Raw genomic sequence first — 25,888 nt, 5'->3', positions numbered from 1 at the left:
AGCAGGCAACTTAAAAATCTGCTCACTTGCCATATCTAACCAGCTTCCAGCTTGGCTGTTAATCCAAAGGGCTAAGTTCCCAATTGCTAGAACAATGATGCATTGATAAATAGTAAAATAAATTGCTTGCCTCTAGCAATGCTGGGATCCAAACTTGTTCATTAGAAAAAATATCAAAATAAAGCAAAAAAGCCTCAAACTCTTAATGCCACAAGTATCCTGAAGGATGTGAGAGACTATCACAATTTTATCTACCATGGTATTACTGTACAGACAGGAGGCACGTTTGAATGTGCACAAACAGAACTGAGATCATCTGGATAAGAAGCAGTTCCATTTGTATTTTGACTTACCAAAATACCTCAGTCAGTCTCTCTAAATTTATGCCAAATTTATGCCTCCATGTAATATCCCCACAGCATTTACATTTCCATGCAATTATCAAGCACTGTTCTTCCCCTTTTGTACTCCAAAAATCTTCATTTTCTGATCCTTCAACACCATTGGAATTACCTATGGCTGTTGTTTACTTACTTTTCTGAGCCAGAGCAGCTAAAATGAGTCATGACTGATGGGAAATCTGGTTTAGTAGGCACTGCAAGAACAACTGACTGTCCTGTGTGTAGAAACATCCCCTAAGGTTGGAAGTCCTGCTCAGGGACGTCATCAGTCAAGTTTTTTAAATCTTCAAGGATATTGTTCTACATCTGTCCCTGACCAGTGTGCCATCTCTCTGGGAGATTTTACATAACATTTAGCAGTCCCATGAAGCTGCACTGCAATATTTGTGTTGCTGAAGATGTGGTGTGTTCCTGCTGTTGAGTGGCCTTCCAGGGCAGTGTGCAACAGCCTTAATTACCATTGCTCATCACAAATACTCACACTGGTGCATAAAGCTGACTAAATACCCTTTCCTTCTACTGAGTTGCTCTGCACATTCTCAGTGGAACTTTATCAAAATAAATGCCTGCTTTTTTGTGTGTGGTTTTTTATGGGTGAGAAGGTGAACAAGCTACACTGCAGAACAGACAGCTGAGAGAGGAGTGGCATTATGTGTGTTTGGAGCACTAGAAACAGGATGAATAGTGTCAGCTGTGCTATGTTCTTGACTTGTTTGGCATTTGGGCATTGCTGCAGGAATTGATTTTGAAGTGATGGTCTGGAGGAGCCTATGATAACAGAGAGAAACTTTCTGTGCATTTTTCTAGTTGATACTTGTATTTTTGTGAAGATGATGGAGAACCTTGCCAATGTGAATAATAAGAAACTAACATCCATTAATGTCTTCTAATTTATGTCAGCTTACCTTCTTCACAGTCTGGCAAAGACAAATAATTTCTTTGTACTTTAAAGATAGTACACATAGCATTTGTCTAATTGCCAATTCTTCTACAGCTCTGCTGCTGCCTACTGTCTAGCTTGTCTTCCCTCTGTGGAGAGAATTAATATTTTGACTCAACACTTCCTTATTAACCACAGTGATTTGCTGTTAATTTCCTTCTTTGTCATTACATCTACTCTCCCAGAAATACCAAATTTTATCACTAGAATGAGAAGAGTGTCTCTTTATGCATTATATATAGGATACAGTCTAATTATTATTCAAGATACTGAGAATCTGCTGGTCTCATTCAGGCTTAAAATGTCAATTAAACAAGATGGCCAGGTTCTGCCACTCTGAAGTTAGTGCTGCTGTGTTGATTTACAGTACTTTACAGTCTAACCCAATCTATATTCACTTTTATCACCCAAATCAGGACTGTGCCTGCTTTTCCTACCTCTTACAGGACAGCACACAGATATTCTCTATGGCAGTGTGAGTCCTTCTGTTTGAAACTTTTTTACTTTACATGTTTTTTTGCTCCTGGCAAGGGCCGTCTATGGATGTGTGTATGAAACTTCAGTCATGCATTTCCCATTAACTCATATAGCTGAAGTACAACTGAGCAAACTGAAAAGCATTTCTAGGGAGGATGTGTTATTTTAAACATGTTTCATCTGTGCTCACAGGGACTTTATGCTCCTTTTCTACAATGAAATCTAGTATAACTTTTATGAAAAATACATTTTTACCTGAATTACCAGTGAAGTTTGAGCTGTATTGGCATATGCCTTTCCAGATTCTCACTCTGAGAATAGGATATCTATTGCTAATTTTTTTGCTGTTTTTAGTTGAGCTTGAGCTTTGATTCATGTCTTCAGTCTGACACCTGAATTGTTGACATACGATTATGCAATTAGTCATCACTGGAGATCACAGAAAAACAGACTCTTCAAAAAAAAATCACTCTTAAGAGAGAAATAATACCTACACAAATAGCACCTATTTTTTAATACTAGATTAACTCAATTTCTCAGTGTTTGGACAGTTCACTGTTAGGAAAAGAAAGGGAAATCAACCAATATATTTGCAGTGAATAATTTCTTTACTTCCTTTCTTTAACAAGCAGAGGTGCAGTACGTTGTTTCAAAGCTGTCATCTTAATGGTGGTTTTGTAGCACCACGTAACATGACATGCATTTTTTTGCAAAACACAGAATTCCTAAAAAAAAAATCTCAGTTCATTCTTCTGGCTTCAAATCGTGATGGTTTCTTACCACCTCCTGCTTGCCTGCAGGTAGTTCCACATTGATTCAGCTGGTTTGGAGGAGCTGAATTGGGTACCAGAAAGGAAGGATTATAGTGCACCTAATAGTTACTTAAAGCATTGTGCTCTCACTCTGTTAATAAGTTTTCATTAATTAAGAAATAAAATCCGTTTTTTTCAGGTGTGCATCTGTATTTTAAGTGATTGTTAGCAGTACCCTTAAGTAAAGCCATCTGCAGGGCAAAACTAAAAATAAATTATTTAAAGCTTCATTTAATATTCATGTGGCTTTAATTTCAGTATTTTTTGTACTAACAAACAAAAAGCAGTGATGTTACAGAATAAATATAGCATGTTCTCTGGTGCATTTGCAAAACCCAGAGCTTCCTATGCACTTAGAAACTGGTCCATGTTTACCAGAGACAGCATTTTTGCTTAAAGCACTATCCCTAGTCCTATCTGTTGGGAATAGAAAATCAAAGAAAGTATCTCACTGTGAGTGAAACCAAACTCCAATTTATAAGAGAGTTGCCTAACAGCAAGTAAATCAGTGCTTCCATCCCGTTATCCTTAAATGCCTCCAGCCCAGTCATCAGTGAACAGCAGCCCTACATGGAACAGCCAGTGCTCCCCTGGGCACCATGTGCAGCCCATGTCTCTGAGATGCTGAGTGTGACCACTTCTCTAACTGTGGTTTAACGCAGTTATTCTTAAAATAAACCAGCTGCCTCTAATGATACCAGCAAAACCCCAATCCTAATGCTTCTTGTAAGTATTTTGCAGCTCGCTGTTAATTCCTGAACAGCCTCCAGAAAAGCTGAGTGGAGGTATCTGTGCACAAACATTTTTCATGGCAGGATTGCAGGCTGGTCATGCTCTGACTGCCAAACATTCATGTCCTTTATTTATCCTCATGGCAGCACTCCAGGGATGGAGAAGTGGGATTAGCTCTGTGTTTTAATGTGAAGAACTGGGGCATAAGGCAAGAGAGATAAAGGCCTGTGGTGACATGGAAAAGGCATGGCTGAGGCAGCCCTTAGCACCTGGGTAGGTAACAAACCATCCTGTCCTGGGCTTTGCTGTTTACAGGCAGGATTTCTGGGATGTGTCTTTCCTGTTAGAAGGGGAGCATCCACCCGTACCTCAAATGAGCCCTCCCCAGGAAGGTGTTCCTGAGACTCTGCAATTTCTGGCTCCCAACCTTCACATTTCAGGGTTCTGAGGGAAACAGAAGGCTCTGCTCAGGGAAAAAGCCTGGGAAAGCTTCTTTCCTGCATGGCAGCAGACCTATTGCTTACCATGGATTCACACCTTGCTTGAGATGTGAGGACTTCTCCTTCTTCTCAGCTCTTACTCATCTGTAACTTTCTCAAAGATAGTTGCAATGTTGTGAGGCTGATTGGCAATATAAAGCCAAAGGGGGATATACAACCAGAAAAGAGGAATAGCTCCCCAAAGAATTTCAGCCAGGCTGCACCCAGTCTTCATTTAATTACCTTTTACACAGAGCTCCAAGCTGCTCTTCAAATGAATTATAAGTCTCAATATATCTTTTCTAGTAGGATTAAAATAGTATCTATTCCTAATATCCTGTCTCCTGAGAACAGTGAGTAGATTTTTAGAAAGAAAATATAAGAGCATAATACAAGAGAGATAATTTCAGGTGCCATTGGCTGTGAGACTTCCCCAGCTGGAAAACTGCATGTACACCTTTGTATTTAATAGACACTTAGAGATGTGGAGTAGGAAATTTTAAAAAATTATCCAAGTTCCTTCTCCAACTCATTTTGTCCTCTTTAACAACACTTTTCCACATAGCTTGCCACCATTACAAGCATGCAGAGACCAGACCTAAATGCCTGGAGGAGGATAGGAAGCATTTGTTGGGGAAAAAAAGGTCCATAGATAACTGCTAAATTGGAGTACAAGATCATTAGTATTCTCTAATAATTAAAGTTAATCTTGACTTACTAGTGGAAATGTATTTTAAGATGGGACTGGAATTAAAATGAGGCAGCAATTATCTGTTTCAACTCAGAAAATACACTTCAGACAGGATTGTGGTCATGGAAAACTGTGAAGATAACTGACAATTTATTGGATAAATGACATATTGAATTTTCTGGGTTTTGCAAAATAAAGCATGACTAGGAAGAAAATAGAAAAAACACTGAATAAGTTTGTAAAGTATGTATTTATTTAGTTTATTTTATTATAAATAGGCATAAATTGTAATCCCAGATTCAAGTAGCCATGAATGAAGTTCCATCATTTGAAAATACACAGCACAGTCCTCCTCCAATTTATCCTTCCTTAATGTATGTTGGAAATAATCCCATGCCACCAGTTCAGTGCTCATGGGAATGTAGGGCTGTGAAAAGTTGGGTCTTTTCTAGTTTCACCTTGGATAGCCTTTGGGTTTTTTAATTTTGCACACTGACTGTACTTCAGATCTAGCTAGAAAACAATTATACACTCATCTTTGATCAACTGGATCAAATTATAGGATAAACCCAGAAGGAATAATCTACTTTAAATTGACATTGATTTGGCAGAAATGCATTTTCTCTTTTTTGTGGTTGTTTTAGCATTGCAGATGAAGAGAAGGATGTGCAAATAAAGAGATCTGTTTTGCCATCTGTAGTTTAACTTCTTCCTGCCAATGCCACATGTAGCTTAAAGATGTTTATTAACTTCTGAAAGAATTTTGCAGAGACCTATCAACATTTGAAATATTCTTCTGAAAAGAAAAAAAGAAAATCTATTAATTTTTAATTTGGCACGTTTCAAAATGCTAGGAAAAACTATACTCCCTTTGTGTTCCAGAAGAAAGCCAGTAGATGTTATCTGGTTCCCCGTGACAGCTTAGTGGAAACTCTTGAACTTTCTAATGCAAAGAAAGGTAATTTGTTAGAATTTGTGTGTTCTGTTACTGCTGGGAACTACGTCCTTCCATTTTTAATGTCCTGGATACATCTTGAAGAAGGCCTATTCAGTGTTATTTACCTCTCAAAACCTGTCAAGGCTTGAGTCTGTACTTCTGAAAACAGCTTGCTGGAAATTTCCCAGCGAAACTGTTCTTGATACAGAGCTATTTTTGACTAATTTTTTTTTCTTGAAAATGCCTGCTTTCTGTGGAGAATTCTGGTGGATACTAAAGATTTCAGCTGAAATTTCTGTCAATCACGTACAGTTTTGTAGGCCAAAACTTGAAAATTTATGTGAGGAATATCTCAAACCAGCTGTAGTGGTGAACACAGAGGAGGATTCCACATTTTTCACGTGGTGGGATGCTTCTTTTAAAGAAAATATGTCCCTCTGCTACTAGTATTATGCCCAGAAAGCCTGATGTAAGTAGAGCTACCTGTGATCTGTCTGACATAAAATACATTTATCCTCTTTGTTGCTGTTTATTTTTAATGTTAAGATCGATTTGCCATCGAAGTTAAGTAACATAAAGCCTTCTGTAACTTTGCCACCTCCAAATAGAAACTGTTTATGTGTCATGTGAAGTAGCAATGTTTGCAGTAATTGCATCTGGTAGCCATCAGTGTGTTGCATAAGTAACACCATGGTGGGGAATGGCTTCTGGAAGTCTCAATCCCCTCAAGCAGCACTAAGAGGCTTCTGTCACTCGTGCCACAAGGGGGTAGAGAGGCAGAGCTGCAGTTACAACACAGTAGGACCTATAATTATTTCCTCACCAACCTGTAAGTCCTTTTCTCTGTGCCACCATCCAGAAATGTCTCCTCTTGTTATGCCTAATTTGAAGTAGGTGAATTGCCTGACCATTTTGAGTGATACTGTGTATGCACAAATACCTGTCCAACAGAACTGCTGATTGATGCCTTACTTTAGCTCTGTGGGTAAAACTTTGCATCTTGTGTTTTCTGTAAAGGTTTTTGTGGATCATTCAAGAATCACAGAAAAACTCATATTGTTTTAAATAGGTGGTCAAAATAACCATGGGTTATTTTATAGACTTCTCAGCAGTGTAACAGTCCCTGTGTAAAGAAGGACTTGTATGTGATTTGTGAATAGACTAAGCATCTGTGAAACTCATTTAGGATGCAACATAAAAAGACTTTATTAGAATGTGAATCTTTTCTTTACCTGAGGAAATATTATGAAACACTCCCCAGTTATTCAGTTAAAGGTTTGTTTGCAATAACATGTGGCATTATATCCCCCTTAGCAAAAGCATGTTTTCACCTTATTCAAGAAAAGTGTAACCAGAAGCTTTGTTTAAAAGATATGTCACCACTTTATGTCTTCTCTTTTATGAAATTCATAAAACCTCTTCATTATGTGCTAGGACTCAACCATAGGTTCAACATCAGAAAGGCTAACATATCCCTCATCTAAAAGTGGGATGGATTTTGCTCCACTGCTTATTTTGAGTAATACCCTATTTTGCAACCATCAGTGTAGTACTTAACTGGGGCTGGACCCACATTTTTTATGTTGTGCTGGAAGCAATTCCCTTCACATCAGCTGTTCTATGCTTCTTTTTATTTTTTCCCCCCAAAGTGATTTTTCTTTCACATGCATAGTATGAAGAGAGGAGCAGAGAAAGGTGCTGTGAAACAGCATAAAGCAGCATCCTACCAGCTGAGAGGGAGAGCTCCTCTCACCCTCACGCTGAGCCAGAGCAGCACTTCTGAAGGAACACAAAAGCAGGGTCAGCACTCAGCTTCCCTGGGTATTCTCTTCCAGTCTCCAATGAATTGTACCAAGGATACTTTCTGAGACAGAGTTGATGTGTTTCTGATATCTTTGTGGCAAGTATTTCAGAAGAAATAAAAAAAAAAAGTTGAAGAATAATTAGGTTTAATGATTTGTTGCTGGTATTTAAGATGCATTTTAAAATTATCTACTCTCAGGAGAATGCCCTAAAATACCTCAATTAATTCTAAGCTGTCAGTTCTTATCAGTGGGGTATGTTTGCTTCTAACTCTTTAATTTTTGCATTTTGGAAGAAAATGTAAAAAAAAATCCTTCATAATGAGCTGCTAGAGTTGTTTTCCCCTGTGATGATCTGATTTTTAGAATTCCTGATATCTGCCAGCCTGAGTGTGTGTTCCTTTCCTACTTTCCTCTTGTGCAGACCCTCAGAGGGGTGCAGAGTTTTCACAGATCCTTTTTATTCCATCTGTAATTTGGGTGCTGACTCTCTGTTGAAGAGACCTTGGTGACCTACTGACACCAGAAAATGTTGGTGAAGCAGCAGTGATGATGCAATATTGCAAAGCATTGTCCAGCTGCACAAGTTACCGTGGTGTCCGGCTGATGGAGCGCATGAACTGCAGGATCGTCTTGCACGTGAATATTAAATTTGAAAATTATAGAGAAGTACTTCAGAAAACTTCCAGAAAACTTTCTATGCAGTGTTAACTCCTTTTTTTTTCCTGTGGTTAAGAGGCTTCTCAACATTAAAGTTCTTCCTCGAATTTCCCAATGAGCTCTTAACAACACCAAGAGGTTCCATGCAGTCAGGAGTTTCTTGACCTCCAGGAAATAGTAATTCTTCCTTGTTTCTGTTTTCAGTTTGGAATTGTTCCTCTGCAGTAGGACTTCTGGGGACTTTGTTTTAGGTCTAGACTCAAATCCCCTTGATGAGAGGGAGGGGAGGGGTTATTTCAGGCTTTTGATTCTAGTCTGATTATTCAGAGAAATGGCTGATGATGAGTCTATCTGTGTCCACTATAAAGCCAATACCATTCTTTGAGCTTCTTTCTTCCCTGGCAAAGAAAGGGGAGACAAAAAAATCAGAAACAGGCAAGGAATTTGGCTGGTATGCCAGGAAGAATTCTCAAGCAAAAGTAATTAAGCTCATATATAACTCTTTCCAGACTTTAATGTTTCACAGAGTCATTTTTCATCTACTGAGTGGTACTGTCACAGCAGCAGAGATTTAACTTTTACATATTTTCATTATGTAGTCTTATGCAGCTCTTGCTGATAACAGTAATTTGAAGTGTCAGTGCAGCTGATGAAATCAGATGGGCCATGAAGCTGTTTGAAAGTTGTCACTGGGATGTATAAAATACTTCTTATTTCGCAGTTGCTTCACAAAACTTTTTAAAAAACACAAGCTAATGTGTATTTGTTCTTTCAGTAATACAAATTGTTCTGAAAGACACATTTTTATTTGTATTATATAGATTTTGGGGTGAATTCATTACTTTCAGTAATGAAAAATAAAAATCCACAAAGACTTTTGTGGTTTCCTCTGGATTTAGGACTAGGTTTTTGAGGATTATTCAACATAGCTGAGTCACAGAATTTTCCAAAAATTTTTCTCTAAGTGTCACAACAGGAGCTGCCAAGCATTGAGCACTTTGAAAACCAGACCCTTTTGTAGTTTTTCAGAACTAAAAATTCAGCTGTGTTTGCTGTTTGAAAAATCTGTTTTCCACCTGGTATATTTCCTTTATCATGGATAAAGTCTCTATGAAGGAAGACTATAATTGATTAAAACTATTTTCTTTTTAATTAAATGTGGTACCACTGGTGTGCTCCTCCATCACTCTCCCAATTATTTTGGAAACAGCAGGAGACTGTATATTTTTGGAAGTCTGGCTCTCAGTATTCATTTCTTTTGATTCTCTGCCATTGTTTTCATGGTCCATTCCTAGATGTACACAAGGTACTAGTGGGCAATAGAAATCCATATGCTACTTTAAGAAACACCCTCAGAAGTTAAAGGTTTCCATCTTCCAGTTCTCCTTAGCCAAGGCTGTAGCTTTGCTTTTTGATATACATTTTGATCCTACTTAATTTTCCTGTGATAATTCAGAGGGAATGGCTTTTTCATTTCTTAAAGAATGGTAAGAAAGGAAACAACACTACAAGGTCCTTCAGAGTCCCTGTGGAAATGGGTTCCAAATCAGGTCTCACATTGGCATATAGACAGGAGAGGGGAGGCTCCTCAGACTTGTGTGTTCTTGTATGATTTCAGTTTACTCCGTGTCTCTCTGCCTCTCCAACACAACCAGGCTTGCTCAGATGTCTTTTGGTTGAGAGAAAGATAACAGAAGTCCTTTTTTATTCCATATTCCCCTTTATTTGCTAACTCTCTCACCAACAGTCTTTAGTTGAAGAATTGCCTGTCCACAAGCTAACATGCTGTTTCAGCTTGATTATCTTCAGAAAAATGGCAAGGGCAACACCTGGCATTTTAAATTGCTTTTCCACACTCCCACTTGTATCTAGGTATTTTGCTATTCAAAAACAAACAATAAAAAAGTTAGAGGAAGTATAGCTGAGGTCAGAGGGTTCAGTAGATGAGATACCTCCTTTTGATGCAGCAGAACCAAATATAATTCTCTTTTTTTTTTTTTCTTCATGTTTCCTGGAAAACCTTCAGCAACTTCAAAAATCATTATGACACATTAGCATAAAAATGTGACAGAAAATGCAGGTGCTAGCTAGGCATGGCTTCCACCCCTTACCTCCTTTGGGGAGAAATTATTGGCATGCAGTAATTATATGAGGGAAATCAGAGTCACTTACTGCCCTTTTAAAAGACAATGCATAGAGAATTTGCTGCTGCAGCTCAGCCAGGCCCTATAGGGTTCAGTGCTCAGTAGGACTTTCAGTCCTTCTTTGATCCTGAGTGATGAGGATAAGGCAAAGAGGACCACATAAATATAGGCTGCTTCTCCTTTCTCAAGAGCCATGAAATAGAAATACATAATTAATTTATCTGTAAGTGGTTTCTTACTTGTTATCAAGAAAAGCCCACTGAGATGAAGATATTTAACAAGAATGACTATGGTAATGTTCTTAGTTAAAAAACAAATAGGCAAACCCACAGGGGAGAAATATTTCCAAATTTTTGAGAGTATTAGAAACACTGCAGAGGGGAAAATAATGAAAACTACTTGAAAGAGAACTGCTAACTACAACAGACTTAAATAACAATTAGACATATCATTAAAAAAGTCAATACTCAGAAACACGTAAAATAGAGATGGAGAAGATATATTGGGCCATGTTCTGCATCTCCTGCTAGAGTACAATTGTTCAATGCAGTATATCTTTAGACTAGTGAAGCCTTAAATTTTTCAAAGCAAAGGAAATTCCTCTGCTTCCTTTGGGATTGTCTGCCACAGACTTAAGATCTTGCTGTCAAGGGATGTTTCCAGACATTTAACCTAAATTATGCTCATTTTCCAGCCATTAGTGCTGAAGTTCCCTCCCTGGTGTTTATAGCTCTCAGAAGGACTTTGCCATCACAGTCTCTTCAACATTGTTTGCCCCTCATAGAAACAAAAGGGAAGTCTCTGGAAACTGATAGGGAATGAGAGAGCAGGGTACATGCTGATTGCTCAAATAGCAGTGAGCACACAGCTACACTTGCACCTTTCCCTGTTCCATGGTTCATGCAGCATCTTTCCAATAGGATGAATAAGCTGGAGGGCTGTGTGGGACCATAGTGCTTCAAAAAAAAGTATTAAAGGTGTCCCTACCTGCCATTGTGGACACTTACCCAAACTGGGATGTGCAGGACCAGACCGTGACACGGTAAGCAAAGGCAGGGCTGCTGCTGTCCAAGATTTGCAGGGTGTTCTGAGAGATGGGTACATCTAAGAAATTCTGTAAATCTTATTTTTATGTAAGAATACATGATACATTTTGGTTAACACCTTCTTGTGTGAGAAACAATTAGGAAAACAGGTGTGGAGAGGCCAAACCTTTGTGGAGTGTGGGTTTATGTTGGGAGAAATACATTGCACTACTCCATCTCTCACACTCTACAGACATTCTGTGGGCTTTCAAACTAAATGATTTTAAAATGTCATCTGTAATTGCTTTCCAGGACCTGCCCCACTTATCCATTGTCACACTGTTGCTCCAAAGCAGGCCAGTGTCAATGTTTTGGCACTTGTTTAATTTCACTGCACCTCAACAGGGTATTTGTCTGTATTCAGTTAGACAAAGTGTCAAAAGCATTCCAGTGACAGGTAACAGCACACTCACAAAGTCCAAAATGTTTCCCTTCCCTTGAAGAGGCCCTTTTTTTCCCCCCCCAAGATCCTTTCCCTGACTTTAAATACCTTTAGCTCCATCCCATCACAGCAATTTCCTGTGCCTTAGAGTCTTGCTGCCAGATGAGGACGCTGGACAGCGGGATTGGAACCTTCCCCCTCCCTGACTCGGGGAACCGATCGACGGGGAGGCACATTTCTAAACAAGAGTCACCCTTGGAAGCAGGAGTCTCTGCAGCACCCAAGCAAGTTCTTCTTTCAGCTCCTTCAGTAAAAGCCAAAACTCTTGAGCGAGAAGTGCCTTCAACAGCTAAGAGCCAGGAGTCTGTGGAAAGTGTAATTAGTCACTCAACATCTGATCCAGCCATGACTGCCAAAGGTATACGACCTTTCCAAAGCCGCCTTCCCAAACCAGCTTCCTCAGGTAAAATGTCAATTACACTGAAAATCACATCATTTCTGCCTTGGCCTCTGTTTTGATTAGCAGAAATCCTGTAATAACGGCAATTGTTAACAGAAATGTTAAATGTGGAGCAGAAGATACTCTTTTTATGAATGTGTAAGGTTAACAAGTTTGTGACCTGAGACATATTGAAATTTTGTTATACAAAATGCTTATCTGAGAAAGAAAAAAATAGTTTAGTACTTAAAGCCTTTTCTCAAGAAACAGTACTTGAAGAGAAAAAAGTAAAACATATGTCAGCCTTGGAAGTTGACTTGAAAAAGAATATGGATGTTCAGCAATATTCAGGATCACACTGTACAAAGTACGAAGCGCAGCCATGTTGTGACATAGAAAAGATAAAATTCATAAAGACTTGTTTTTGATACTGGATTTGAGCTAAAGACTCATTTGGCCTCAATGCATAAATTCTGTCCCACTGAATATATGGCCTTGACCTCAAACAAGGCTCTCATTACTTTGCTACATCATACAAACACATTTCTATATATGAACATAAAGTACCTGACTTTCACTTGTGAGCTACGTGTGTGTTTAAGCTATAAAACAAGAGCTGACAAAGGTATAAAAGGACTGGCAATCCATCAGAGCTGCAGAAAATAACTCTGTATAAGTAAATAGTTCCACTGAAGTCTTTGCATTTTTTATAAACAAACATTGACTTTTTATATAAGTTTTTGGGAGGCTTTGGAGTTATTAATATATATGTTAATAGCATTAAAAATCATTTAGCATTAACAATAGGGAAATTTTCCTAGCACAACAGATACAGCAGAAAGCACAGTAAAAGTGATCAGTTTAATGGAGAAGGGTATTGTTTTATCTTGACCAAATGCAGTGTCACTCATTTATTGGGGTTATGGTGATTAGCACTTTGTCAGTCCAGTTATTGCTCCTGTAGAAGTTGTGAGTATTTAACTTGTATAAATCTGTATCACTCTATAAGAGAGATTCTGTGTAATTAGCATGTAAGGTTAAATACCAAGTTTGAGCTTAGTTTAAGGCTGTCAAATATATGTTCTGCTAATGAGCTGACATATATTGAACCTAGGAGGAAAGAAGCCTCTCTTATATGTCCGTAGGATGCATAACAGAAGGTTTCTAATTAAACATCTTAGAACTCAGTTGATTTAGCAATATTCCCAGTGCAGTATTGTGGTGGTATAATAGACTGCAAACACACATTGTATGCTTTATTACAGACTCCCTTGCTTGTTTCAAATCAAAGCTAAATAAAAGATACTTTAATACTTAGTATTTTTTAAATAAGTGTACTGTTAATTAATGGTGCAGCTAAGAAGGATTCAGAAGAGAAATTTTAGTTATAGATTACATGCTGCATGCTTGAATGGCCACATGTGTGACCTCAATTCAGCAGTGTGTTATAGAGTAGAGCCCATGATTAAACACTGTCATTATAACAAATTGAACAGAAACTGCAAGCATTGAATTGCTTCATAAGAAGTCAGGAGCAGTAAGATTGTTCTGATCTTAATGCTAATATTCACTGCACCAACCTTGTAGGGTTTGTATCTTAATTAAATTGTCATGAAGAGATGTTACAAAAAAGTAGTATACATCAGATGATGGGGTCAGCTCATTCTTTACTAGACTATCTTCATTCAGTTCTTCTCTCCCTCACTTTCTCATCCAAATTAAAATTATCATTTTATTTCATATGCACCATGTATTTTCTTTGATGTTTCGATTTTGCATAGTGCAAATATAGCAAATAAAAAAGCTGGCTTTCTGCTAGAAAGGTATTTCCAATTATATTTATATTAAAAGATTGTTCTCTAAGAACATGAAATAGCAGAGGAGATCCTCAAATGCCTAGAAGTAGTTACTGAACGTTGTTTCTTGGTTGAAAAGGTATATATTTTATAACTAATGAAGATATTTAAATTCATGCCTTCCTCTTCTCTTGTTAACTGGAAAAGGATTTGGATGAAATTCTGCTACTTTAGTTAGAACTATTCCAATAAGTTAGTAAGTTCTTCCTTTGAGTAGTAAAATATTATTGGACATAATGAAAGTATCACAATTTGCCCCCAGTTTTTACTGAATTATAATTGACACACTGTCATGAAGATGCTGATGAGACCTAGAATTTAAATAATGTCTCCCTTAATTCAGGAACAATTAACCTTGCAAAGCAAAGTGAACAAGAAGCAAGCTCTGTGACCTCTGCCTCATTAGAACACACTGAAGAGACTGTAGAAAATAAAAAAGTTCTTCCGGAGTGGACCCCCAAGAAAACTACTAAACCAAAGGTATAAGATAAGTAGTGGCATCTCTTAAATGACATGGGTACAGTGGCCAGTGTAGAGGTATCAGTGTTTTAATGGCCAGTGTTTTAATATGGTGTGAAGAGTAACTAACAATCTGACAGCTGCATTTACTTCCTTACCCCTCATTTGCTGTCTCATTATTTATCAGTAATAATAATACAGCACCTAAAGGTTCTTTGTCCTCCTGGTTATAAACATGTTTTAATTAAAATCCTCTCAGGCGCTTTTAGAAAAGCAAATGGAGACCTTTTACCTCATTCTTCTCTTCTAGAAAGTTGATCTTGTTTGTTGCTTTTCATGAGATTGGGATTGTTTTTTTCCCCAGGACTAGGTTTCCTTGTCTGTATGGCTGTGTAGCATGAGAGTTTGAGAGGTGCTATGGAAGTATTTTGAACAGGAAAATACTCTAGAGAATGTTCCTACCATGTGTACTCTAACATGTTTCTGTGGGTTGTTTGGGACTACAGCTGATTTGCAATCTGTAATGCTGGGCATTCCTGGCTGCATGCAGGTATCCTCAGCTCTGCTTCCCTCTCCACAAGGAGAGTGTGTGATTCCTAACAAAAGGATGTCCTTCTGTATCAGTTAAAAACTGCAGCATGGATGGAAAGATGGAGAAATTATTACCCCTCTTAGAGAAAGAGAATTAAAATCTCACTAGAGGCACCAGAGTAGGGGTGGTAGGTGGTGTTTGTATATGCCATCACCCCAACAGCATCAGGCCTGGCTTCCCCCTGCCTGGTTTGGGGGGTTTATTGTACTGAGCTGCTGCTCCTGAATGGTTTGAGCCTTCAGGCCTTCCATGATTAGAAGCTGTCCAGAGCTGTCAGTGTTCCTCTTTATTCCCAGAAGAAAATCAATAATACTGCTTCCTGGAAGGAGCTGGCAAAGGAATCACCTGGGAACTAAGGGCTCTCCTGTACTGTAATATAAGTACCAGGACAAGTGACATGAATTTAGGAAATAACTAGGATTTACTGATGCAGAAATGGTGTATTGTCTACTGGCCATCCTAATTGTCTCTAGTGTTGCTTGCAGCAAACTATTTGTGGTGTGATAATTTTGCATGTTACAAATAGACTGTATAAAACATACTTGAGAACTTCTAAAAATTGTTTCTGCCAGACTGTCTCAGGGGATGTAGCAGGACAAGAATGGATTATTTCCCCCATGTCAGACTGATGATTACTTACCTGAAGGAGTTAGACTGGTAATGCAGACTTTCCCAGTTGAACCACCTGTTTATACTGCATGATGAATATAAAAAGTGCTACTCCCAATACTATCTTCAGCATTATTTTGATATATTTGCATTTTCTGACTTGCTGCCCTACCCTTCTTTGTGTAGGACACAGCTCTAAGGGTGTGCACGTACTCAGCCAGCAGCACTGACAGTGAGCCAGAGCCAGAGTACAAAACCAGTTATTTCAGAACTGCAGAGGAGACTCTTGTGGAGTTAACAAAGAGCAACAGACAAGGTAATTGAAAATTGGTACATAAAGATGTATGTCCCTCATCCCCACACTGACTCAGCAGTAGATGGTGTCCTTCATTGAACTTTCTGTCTAGATTTCACTTTCTAACCCCAAATCTTTCTTCAGTCTAATTTTCCATTAACTTTTTATTACCTTTTTCTTTTTATTATGCGTACATGCTTTTTCCCCTCTTCCACAGTTTTTGCTAGTGGGGGCTTAACTTGTAGGTTTTTATACATAAACCTCTGTGGTGCAAATAAAAATAATTACATTATTACAAAATGGAAAGGTAACTATAAATATAGTGGTTTTTTTTTTCTTTTTTGTTATACAGCCAGTTGAAATAATGCAGCGATCAAGGCCACAGTTTCCCAACCTCTGTATCAAGGTGATGTTGGTTATGGTGCCACAGTGAACTCTCTCTCATTTTCCTCTCTGTATATATTGCAGCTTTCAAGTAAGAAAGCTTTTAGTGAGAATTGATGGCAATTCGGAATTTACTGAATTCCAGTAGATAAAAATACATTAAGTGAAGTTCTTGAGATAATAGTTTTCTGTGTGTTTAATAACCTGGGAAATTGCTGCCTTGTCTTGATCACCATCCTGCTGTGCTGGGAGCCCCATTGCAGTGCAGATGTGTGCCCTGGGGGCAGCGAGGGGAGGGCAGCTCTGTCCTTGTCCTCGCAGCCCACGGGTCCCTGCAGCTGGGAGATTCTGCCCAGTGCAAGGTCTTGGCACCAGCCTGGGAGCTGATGCCCTGAGCAGCCCCAAGCCTGGCCTGGCAGAGGTCAGCACCTGCAGCACCACGCCGCGGTGACAATGGCACAGAGAGCACCAGGGGTGGCTGGATGCTGTGCTCTTCAGTGTCTCTGACATTTGGCATTTTCAGAGCTAATCCATTGCTTGTGATTCCATGGGAGAGAGCAGAATAGGAAGCCAGGATCATTTATTTACATTACTGCTGCAGCTTTGTGGGTTTAATCTGTAGAAAATACTGCAAGTCATTTTAGTCATACCATAAACACTTCTTTTTACAGATTTTGCTTTTACAAAGCATATTTTAATGCAACAAATGTGTTTTTTAAAGAAGTAAGTAAGCTATTTTCTTTCCTACATTCATCACAATTTGCAAAAAAAAAAACAAACCCTATTTTTATCATGTGTTAGCAGTTGCTTTAAATGGCAGCAGATTCCAAGTTTAATGATATTTAAGAATGACTTGGGGTCACCATCTTACACAGGGATTCATTAATTTTGTGTATATGCCTCCCTTTTGAGCCAGTAAGAGAATAAAATATGTAATTGTGATTGAGACAAATAGAAGATTATGACACATTATTGCAAAAGTATTTCTGCTGTGCTCATTCCTCATAGTCAGGGTTTCTGTTCTGTGCTCTCTAAATGCTGTTCTGACATGGAATTAACAACCATACTTTATCCCATTCTGTGTTCAAAGGTCTCAGTGTCTTTATGCACACAATTGATATAACCTCAAAACATCCATATGAGGCTGGGGCAGGGGCTCCAGCAAACCAATCCACAGAGAATATTTTTATATTAATAGATAATTGCATTTATTAGCTGAATCCCCAAACTCACTGGTTGCACAATTATAATGTTGGAGTGATTTTCATTTTCCATTTATGAGCAGGGAACAGAAAGACTGAGTGTCCAATGCAAAGGGCTATTAAAAGTCAATGATAAGACTTTTGTTGATTTAATGGGCTTAGCATGAGATTCCCAGGGCATTGCCCAATGTTACAGAGAAGGTCAGTAGAGGAACAGGGAATATGCCGAATATTCCAGACCCTTCTCTTCCAACCATGAAAGTGTTTTGATTTCATTCTCATAAATTGGTTCTACCCTGATGTGATTCTGTAGAGGCATTGGAGGCAGACCTTCTCCTAAGGCTGTAGGTTATAAGGCAGAGTTGAAGTTCGTGTAACAAGAATTGTGAGGAAAGAACTTAATGTTCACATAAACATCTGTCTCCTGTGTGCTTTCATCAAGCTGCAAAAAATTCCCCTGGTTTTATTTTGTTCTTCTGAATGAGTTTTCAGCCTTGGACTTCAGAAAGCAGGGCTTTATTCCTAATGTTGTTGTGCTACAGCAGGCTCTGAAACCAGCACCACTTTCTTACCTTACTTGTGTATTTTTTATGCTGTTGTATTCATTAACTAAAAATGTAGTGAAAAGGAAAGAACTCCCAAGTACAGCCAAACTGAAGTGTATGCTAAAGGAACTTAGCACATCTGCCATGTAAGTCTATAAAAAGAAAAAAACAGAACCTTGCTGCAAATAATTAAGTGGGAAGATCCCCCAAATTAACCACCTTGTCTATAATTTGAAAAGAAAGGAAATTGAAATGAATTCTGTCTGTCTCATACTATCTCCTCCAGCTCAAACACTGTGTTAACAGTCCCCTGTATATGCATTGGAGAATTAGAAGGTAGTATTTTTAATGTTTCTATTGCATTGAATTTCAGATACTTTAAAAAACAATTTAAATACATTTTAAAACTGTAAGATTACATTAAAATCTATGTAGACTGTCATAATGATGTTATTTGTTACATCTCTTGCAGCTGTGCAGGAAAAACAAAGTCAGAGAAGGTCGTTTTTGGGGAACCCAATGTCGATTTTGGATTTATACCAACACAGTCTCTATGGCCACTTTGGAGATGGACCTGAACAATTAGCACATTACAGTTTAATTGAGCAGCTGAGTGGAGCTTCCAGTAAAGACAGCAAGACCAAGGAGAGCCCAAGTGTGAGTTACTGTAATTTTTATATAATTTCTCATTTTGTTCATTATTATTTTTACTTCCCTTTTGTTTTTTAACTCAGTCTGTTGATTGATTATTAAAACCAGGCAGACTTGAAAAAACAGCATGACCTGCAGAAGAGTAAAGATATGAATATTTTTAGAACAGAATGTTACATTTGAATGCTCAACTGTCACAGAATTAGACTTAAAAAATTGACAAGTAGAGACAGGTTAGTGCTTGTACTCCACCATTAGTGAGGAGTTGAAATTTAAATCTAGCAAGTAAATACCAAATTTGTCTTTTAAGGCTGCTCCTTCACATATAATGAGATAGTTTATATAGAACAACTTGTATTAAATTACTTAAAACTCTGGAAAAGTATTCCTGAAAATTCAAATGAAATTATGCTATGGAAATAACCTATTTTCTGGGTTTTTTTGAGATCCTGGTGTCAGATTTGATGGTTTTAAACATTATTTTGATGAAGATCAGTCCTGATCTGAGGGGTTGACCTTGGTGCTAAACAGAAACAAATTTGTTTTCTCCTCTTACTTCATGTGAATCCACTTCTAGACGCTTTTCTGTGTCTAGAAGTATTGAACTGACATCACACAGTCACAGCAACCCTGAAGAGGAACTTTCCAACCTGTTGTTTTCCTCCTCTGTTCTCATGCCTTCTCCTCTCATCATCTCACTCCCTTCCCTCTCTCCTTTGATCTAAAAAGCCAATTTTTTTTGAAAGTAGAGACACCCAGTCATGATCCAGTGTAATAATTTTGATTCCATGTTCAGTCTGTGTCCCCAGCTCTTCTTTTTAGACACAAGCTCTTTTATTTCTATGTGTAGCACTCAGCACATTTTGGGAATGTTACACTATAAACAAAGGTGGTAGCAGAAAATAAGGAATGAGCTGGTGGTTTGAAATTTACTGGTGTAGTGCATAAATGAAAAAGAATTTTTATCTCTTCCCAGACTCCAGTTTTCAGTTTCAGGAAATGACTCTGACTTGCAACTTCAGAGGTGATTAACCAAAGTTAGAGTCTTAGAGCTTTCAGGAATCTGGGCCAAATATGCAGAAGGAATATGAAGAACAAAATGGCAGTATTCCTGTTTATTCCAACTCTGTTGGCATCAAAGTTCTGTTTAACTGAATATTAAATTGACCACAAACTTCAAAAGAAAAATCCTGAAACGTATGTGCCTCATTTCCCAATCAACCCAATTTCATTAGTACCCAGAATATTATTCAATTTTAATATATTTATATAATTTTAATATATGTGGGTCATATTAGAAAGAACAATTTTAAATAATCTGACTTCATAGTTCGAAGGGAAAAAAAAGGAAAAAGGGCAGCAGTAGGGAGTTAAAAAGGATACGTGCAGGAAAACAATTTGAGCATCCACTTAATTCCTCATCTTGAACATCCAGAAATTCATAGCTTAATTATGTGTAGGAGATTAATTATATATGTGTGCATATATATATGAAAAAAACACATAAAAATCAGTTCTGCCTTATGAAGGCCAAGGTCTTTTGCTATTAACAGAGCAATTAGATTTGGTTCCAGTATAGAAAAGTGACTTAGAGTTGCATCTACTTTTAATTAATTATTTTCATGTATTTCTTGTATATGACATCTCTGCAGTGTGCCCAATCACCTTCAAAACCTAAAAAAAGCCGTTGAAATATTGATCCATTAGGATCCTGTAAAACTCCATCATTTAACCAAAAGGCATCAGGTGTAGCTCAGCCAGCACCAGCATTTTTCAAGCATTCTGTTGCGGAGCTCTTGAGCTTTCTTTTTAAGGGTCTGAAATAGCTCTCCAAACAGCATTGCCTCTCCCTAAACAGCAAAAGCTGAAAAAAGCACTAGAGATTTGCCTGTTAGTATTAAACTTTTCAGAATGACAAATGAGAGGAAGTAACCATGAAAAGCAGGTTGCCCTGAACTCCTTGTTTGAAACAGCACAGCAAATTTTTTTCTGAGCTGTAGTTTGTCCAGCAGAAGAAAATCTACAGTCTCTTTAAATCAGAGCTGTGTGATCTGCAACATTGCCCACAAAAAGAGGGGGACAGCAGAGACAGTGACACTTATGATCAACAAATTTAAAAAAAAAATTCTATGTGTATAAATTTTGGGGGGAGAATAATGAAGTTTTTATGCATAATATTTGATATTTTGAAAAAGGAAATGGTAAAGGCTTTGAATTTAATTCCCAAGTGGTGTTTGTCAAGCCTTGAAAGAAACCAAACAAAAGATGTGAAAGAAACCAAACAAAAGATATCAAAAATGCATCATGATAGGCAAAATGAGTTTACAGTGCTTGTCTGAAGAGCAAGTGTGCTGTGAAAGTCTCTGAGCCCAATTAAATTGGGCTGTACAGCTCCAGGATGGCAGTGGTGCAGACTGGGGGCTCTAATGAGGCAGTCAGGAAGCTCTCTTAGCCCAGACTTGTCATTTGATTTGTCTCCTTCCCAACCAGTGCATTCACCAGCATTGCCTCCAAAGTTTATACACAGCCAGTTTCATCAGCAAAAAAAGTACTGTACAGGAGCTTCAGAAGAGAAACAACTGATGGGCCATTACTGTGATGCAGGGACGCTGCAGGGACAGTTTAAGGAATCAAAAAGAGCTTTTAGACATTGAAAGGGAAAATACTTGTTACAGCCCTAAACAGCATCCTGGTTAAATTCTCTTGGCATTAAGACCAATTTTACATTACTTTTATTTTGACCTGAAAAACATATTCTGAAATTGTGTCATCCTTTGGCACACTGCAGAATTTTGCATGAGAAAAGCAAATCACAATTTCAAAGAAAGGACTAAAATGCATTGAATTGTCAGCAGAAAACTTTCACCTAAATTAACAACCGTGGTGTATTTTCCTCATGTAGGATTTTCCAAGCAAGAAACATTCATTTCTACTTATATCAAATGAATCATTTTTATTTGAACAGTAACTTCTCTGGTTTAATACAATATATGCAGCACCTGATCTGAAGTCCACTGCAGCCAGCCCATGGGAGACACCTTGTCAGTGAAACTTCACTGAGCCCTGCATTAAACAGCTGCTCCTTCCTTGCACACTGGGAGTGCCCTGAGCACTTTGCCAACATCATGGCTCTTACCTCGTTTATGCCATCAAAAAATTATTTCACATTTCATCAGTTAATTTGCTGTCTAGACTTCAAAAGCTCAAGTGACTTTTTTCTCACAAGAAAACAGGAGGAATCTCCCTTCCCTAGGCCCATTGTTTAATATTAACATATTTTATAATCAAACAGGAACCATTTGGAGAAGTAACTGAGTTGGTCAAAGGTTTTATTACTTAATCATCCTTGTGGTCCCAAAGAATTATGAAAAATAGGTTTATTTCTCTGTCCTTAACCAAGCATCACATACTTTTACTCTGTAATACAGCCCTTCTTGCTCTCTTTTGTCCCTATTACTCAATTTAAGTCACCATCAAGGCTTGCTTGGGATTTCAAGCATGACTTGAGAACTTCAAAGAAAAGATCCCTTATGGAAGGAATTGGTACCCATCAGAAGTTTCTACTTTCTCTTGTTTTCCCCTAGTTGTGACGAGATACATAAAAAATCTGGCATTTCTGGCACAGTTACCTTGTTAATTGCATGGGCACTGGAACTGGGGGACTCGTGTAAGGAAAGAGTTTTCCCTGTGCAATGTGAGTTATGGCCACATCCACCACGGCAGGGTTTGGGTGTGTGGAACAGATGATTCATGAACAAGATCAAATCCCCATGTCTGGAAGTTCAAGTAGACATTAGAGAGAGCTGGCAAATACAGGCCAAGGAAAAATTAGAGATGTTGCTGCTGTTTAGGCTGCACTCGCAAATAGGACTGACCTGGCGGCATTCCCAGATAAACTCAAGGATTTTACAGCCGAGTAAGCTGATTGGGAGTTAATGCTGTATGATTGACCTGTTGTGCTCACATCCTCCTATTAGCAGAGAAAATACCCACGAAAGGACTGGAAACAAGACTAAGCCTGGTAATTGTACAACACTTGCCATCCTCCAGGATCTCTGAGCATTAAGCTGATAGCAGAGAGGGTGTTCCAGCCTTGCTGAATTACAGCATCACTTAGAGCAGCCCAGACACCTCTGCAGGCTACACTAAACAAGAGTGAGGGGGAAATAAAGAAAGGCCTGAGCTGCTTCTTCTTACATCTCATCTCCTACAGAGATCAGTAAGTCTTGAGCTGGGGTATGAACTGGCAGCACACTGGGTACTTTTGCACTGTTCACCTCTTTAGGCAGATCTTGGAGAATGTGTCAGAAAAGTTTGTGTGCCTGATTTGGGTTCTTTGAGACCCTTTCTGAGGGTCTCTCTGGAAGAGAGACCTTGCTCTCTCTGGAAGAGAGAAGCTCTTCAGCTCTTGAATTAAGTCTCTTTTAAAAAGGACTCTCCATGTTTAAGTATCTGAAGTAATTCTGAGGAGACCATGTGCACTCTGCTTTCACAGAGAATTTTTTTTTCCCATTATCAGATGTGCTTAGGGAGGATTCTGCTTATCACATGTGGAAAAGCCGAATATAAAGATTTTGGTCTAATTAGCACTTGGGAAGAGCTGTATCCTAAGACTTTAAACTGGAAAGGAGGTATTGCCCTGGGAAACTACTTTCTTCCTTTCCCGTGACCAGCAGCTGCTTTATCCTGAATACCAGACTTTCAACCCAAAGTTAAAAATATGAACATTGCCCCAAACTTTCCTCTGTGGGAAACTTAATAAAAGTCAGCTATTATAGTTACCATCTGTATTTGGGAGAGTGAAACCACATCTCAGGGCACACTCTGGTGAGCACTAAATAACTGCTTTCCTTTTACTTTCATGTAACATGAATACCTGCAGCTGGAGCAGCCCTGGGTGATATTTTGCTGGGCCAGCAGGACCTGTTTTGCTGTCTGGAAATTGGTGACAGCAACACCTCTGTCATGTTACAATCAGAAGAAAACAGCAAATGCTCCTGATGGCCTCGGTCTCGCCTTGTTTTGTACAATGTGTGTGTTACTGCAAATATAGAGTTTGAAGCAGCTCTTACAAATTATTATACCAGAAATTAATGGAAGGTAGAAGAGGTCCTTTGTCAGTAAGAGAAATAACCTGATGGGCAGGATCAAGTACAGAAATTAGGTCATAGTAGGGTTCTGTGTACTAATTGCATAATTTAGTTTACTTGACATCAAGCACAGAAACCTCACCTTTTCTTTGCTATGTTTCCTGTGAGGCTTAAGAGAGAGGAAGATGATGAGGTGGGGAGGGAATCAGCTTTATTTGCTTTCCTAGCCCTGATGAACCTAGGTTATTAAGGAAGAAACTGCCATTGTGCAATCTGTAGATGGGAAATAAGTCTGCAGTCTCATTCATCCATCCTTGGTGTTTTAAGATCATCGCTTTTCTTGCAAGTAAGGAATGAATATATCAAATAATTGCATATGTTCAGAGAGGTGATCTAGTGATGTTAAACATTTGGTGGTATTAATACTCAGCACCCCCATGTGATCCCTGAGCGTGGCCTCGTGGGGACCTCTGAGCTGCACATTTCCCACTTGTGTCAAAATTGCCTCAATAGGATTTTTCCACTGACAGGCTTGGGGCTGCAAGATTTCCTTTCTGTGTAATCAGAGGGGTTTGATTCTCAGATAAGTGATGCAATACTTTTGCCATCAAAGCAGGGACTGTCTGAGTAATTGCCTGAGTTGATGTAAAACCCGTTGTCAGGGGAATTATACAGGAGTATTTGACAATGTAAGTGACAAAAACCACAGGAGCATGGTCTGATAAGAAAGCAGATTTGACCACTCATGGGAATAATGCAAAATTAAACATATTTTTTCTAACCTAAAGTCTGATTTGCTCATGTTAAATTAGAAATAGGCTAAGACATCTGCAGACATCAACAAATTACTCGTATCTGCATGTTTTTTCCCCTCCACAGGACAAGTTCACACTCTTAAGATCTGCTTCCAAGCCTTATATTCCCAATGAGGTCTTTATTGTTTCTAATACCCTGCCATCAAAGTTGCCCCCAAAAAATAAAGTGAAGAGACAGCAAAACAAGCAATTTGAAGCCTAGCTAGGCAGTCTTCTGGGACCAAAGCCTCACTTGACACACATCACTTCAGAGAAATGTTGTGTGGTGTGGAAGAACATCCTTACAGCCAGCCTGAGGAACTGGCTTGGCAACAGTAAAAAGCTGCAGTTTTAGGAGACTCATTTCTCTCCCTGTGCCTTCTAGGTGAAACTGCTGAGGTTTCTTATTCTGCTGAGAGTTTTAGTAAAAAATTATGCAATGGAGAGTGGTTCAGCAAGGAGGTTGATAGCATTCTCCACAACTTCCTTAAGTTTTTAAAAGGCTTTGGCAAGAGAAAACATTTGGAATGCAGTGTCCACGAGAGAAAATAACTTTTTTAATGGTATGCAAGGGACATTTTTAGGGAAAAGATAACCCTAAAAAAAACCCTGGAAGCTGCTATCTGCTGAAGTAGTTCTGCTTCTAGCATTAATGGCCTCAGTAGTTTTAGTACTGTGCCACCAAAGCCCATTGTGACTAGCCCTCCAGCTGGTATAAAGGCCATTTTCTGTTTGGTTGGTGTATTTATGGGGATGGGTAGGTGGTGACATTTTAACTTACGTACCTTTTAGCACGTAGTTTTAAGAGTATTTGGGTATCAATGAGGGACAGAAAGTCTTTGGCATAGGAGAGCAAGCTGTGTGGCATTTAAAACACATGGTGTGCAAGGCTAGCAGGAGAATGGTTTGGATGTGAGTCTGAGAGAAGACGTGCAGGAAGTGGGAACAGGAAAGCCAAGGGCTTCAGGCATTGCTGGGCATGTAGGTGCAGTTCCAGTGCCTCTGGCACAGGGTCACCAAGTGCTGAACTCCCCAGCCACTCACAGCACCCAGTGATCTGTTCCTGTGTGCCTTGTCAACTGCCAGGAGCAGATGTCTGGGCTTGTGATTTAAAGCAACTCACCGAGATGTCCTGTGGCCACAGCTGGAGCCTTGTGCTCACTGAACCCCTTTGGCACTGTAAGGAGGGGAGAACTTTGCCCTTTCTGAGTGGAAAAACTTGATCACTGGAGCAGAAACCCCATATCCCACCATCTCAGCAAGTAATTTCATATTACAGAGAGAAGCTTGTCTTTTCAGCATGTGGGAGCTGCATAAGCACGTCACCCACTGGCCCAGATGTCACAGAAAGCCCTGCAGTTCATTTGCTGGACTCCCTGAGGGTCAGCCCAAAGCTGCTTGTATGCAAGTGCCCAGAGCAGCAGAGAGCA

At 38.9% G+C, this 25,888-nt stretch overlaps 1 protein-coding gene across 1 annotated transcript in view; it reads left to right on the top strand.

Annotated features, from left to right (window-relative positions):
- Positions 1–25,888, top strand: part of NCKAP5 (NCK associated protein 5) — a 354,946-nt gene that overhangs the window by 311,711 nt on the left and 17,347 nt on the right. The window contains exons 16-19 of the mRNA XM_053948355.1: positions 11,691–12,005; positions 14,181–14,317; positions 15,684–15,813; positions 18,396–18,580. Of these exons, the coding sequence (XP_053804330.1) occupies positions 11,691–12,005; positions 14,181–14,317; positions 15,684–15,813; positions 18,396–18,580 (767 nt within the window). The remainder of the gene's footprint in view (positions 1–11,690; positions 12,006–14,180; positions 14,318–15,683; positions 15,814–18,395; positions 18,581–25,888) is intronic.

The sequence above is a fragment of the Vidua chalybeata genome, chromosome 7, assembly GCF_026979565.1.
Source record: "Vidua chalybeata isolate OUT-0048 chromosome 7, bVidCha1 merged haplotype, whole genome shotgun sequence".
Classification (NCBI taxonomy): Eukaryota; Metazoa; Chordata; class Aves; order Passeriformes; family Viduidae; genus Vidua; species Vidua chalybeata.
The sequence above is the reverse complement of the archived record's forward strand: the minus strand, read 5'-3'. Positions and strand labels throughout refer to the sequence as shown.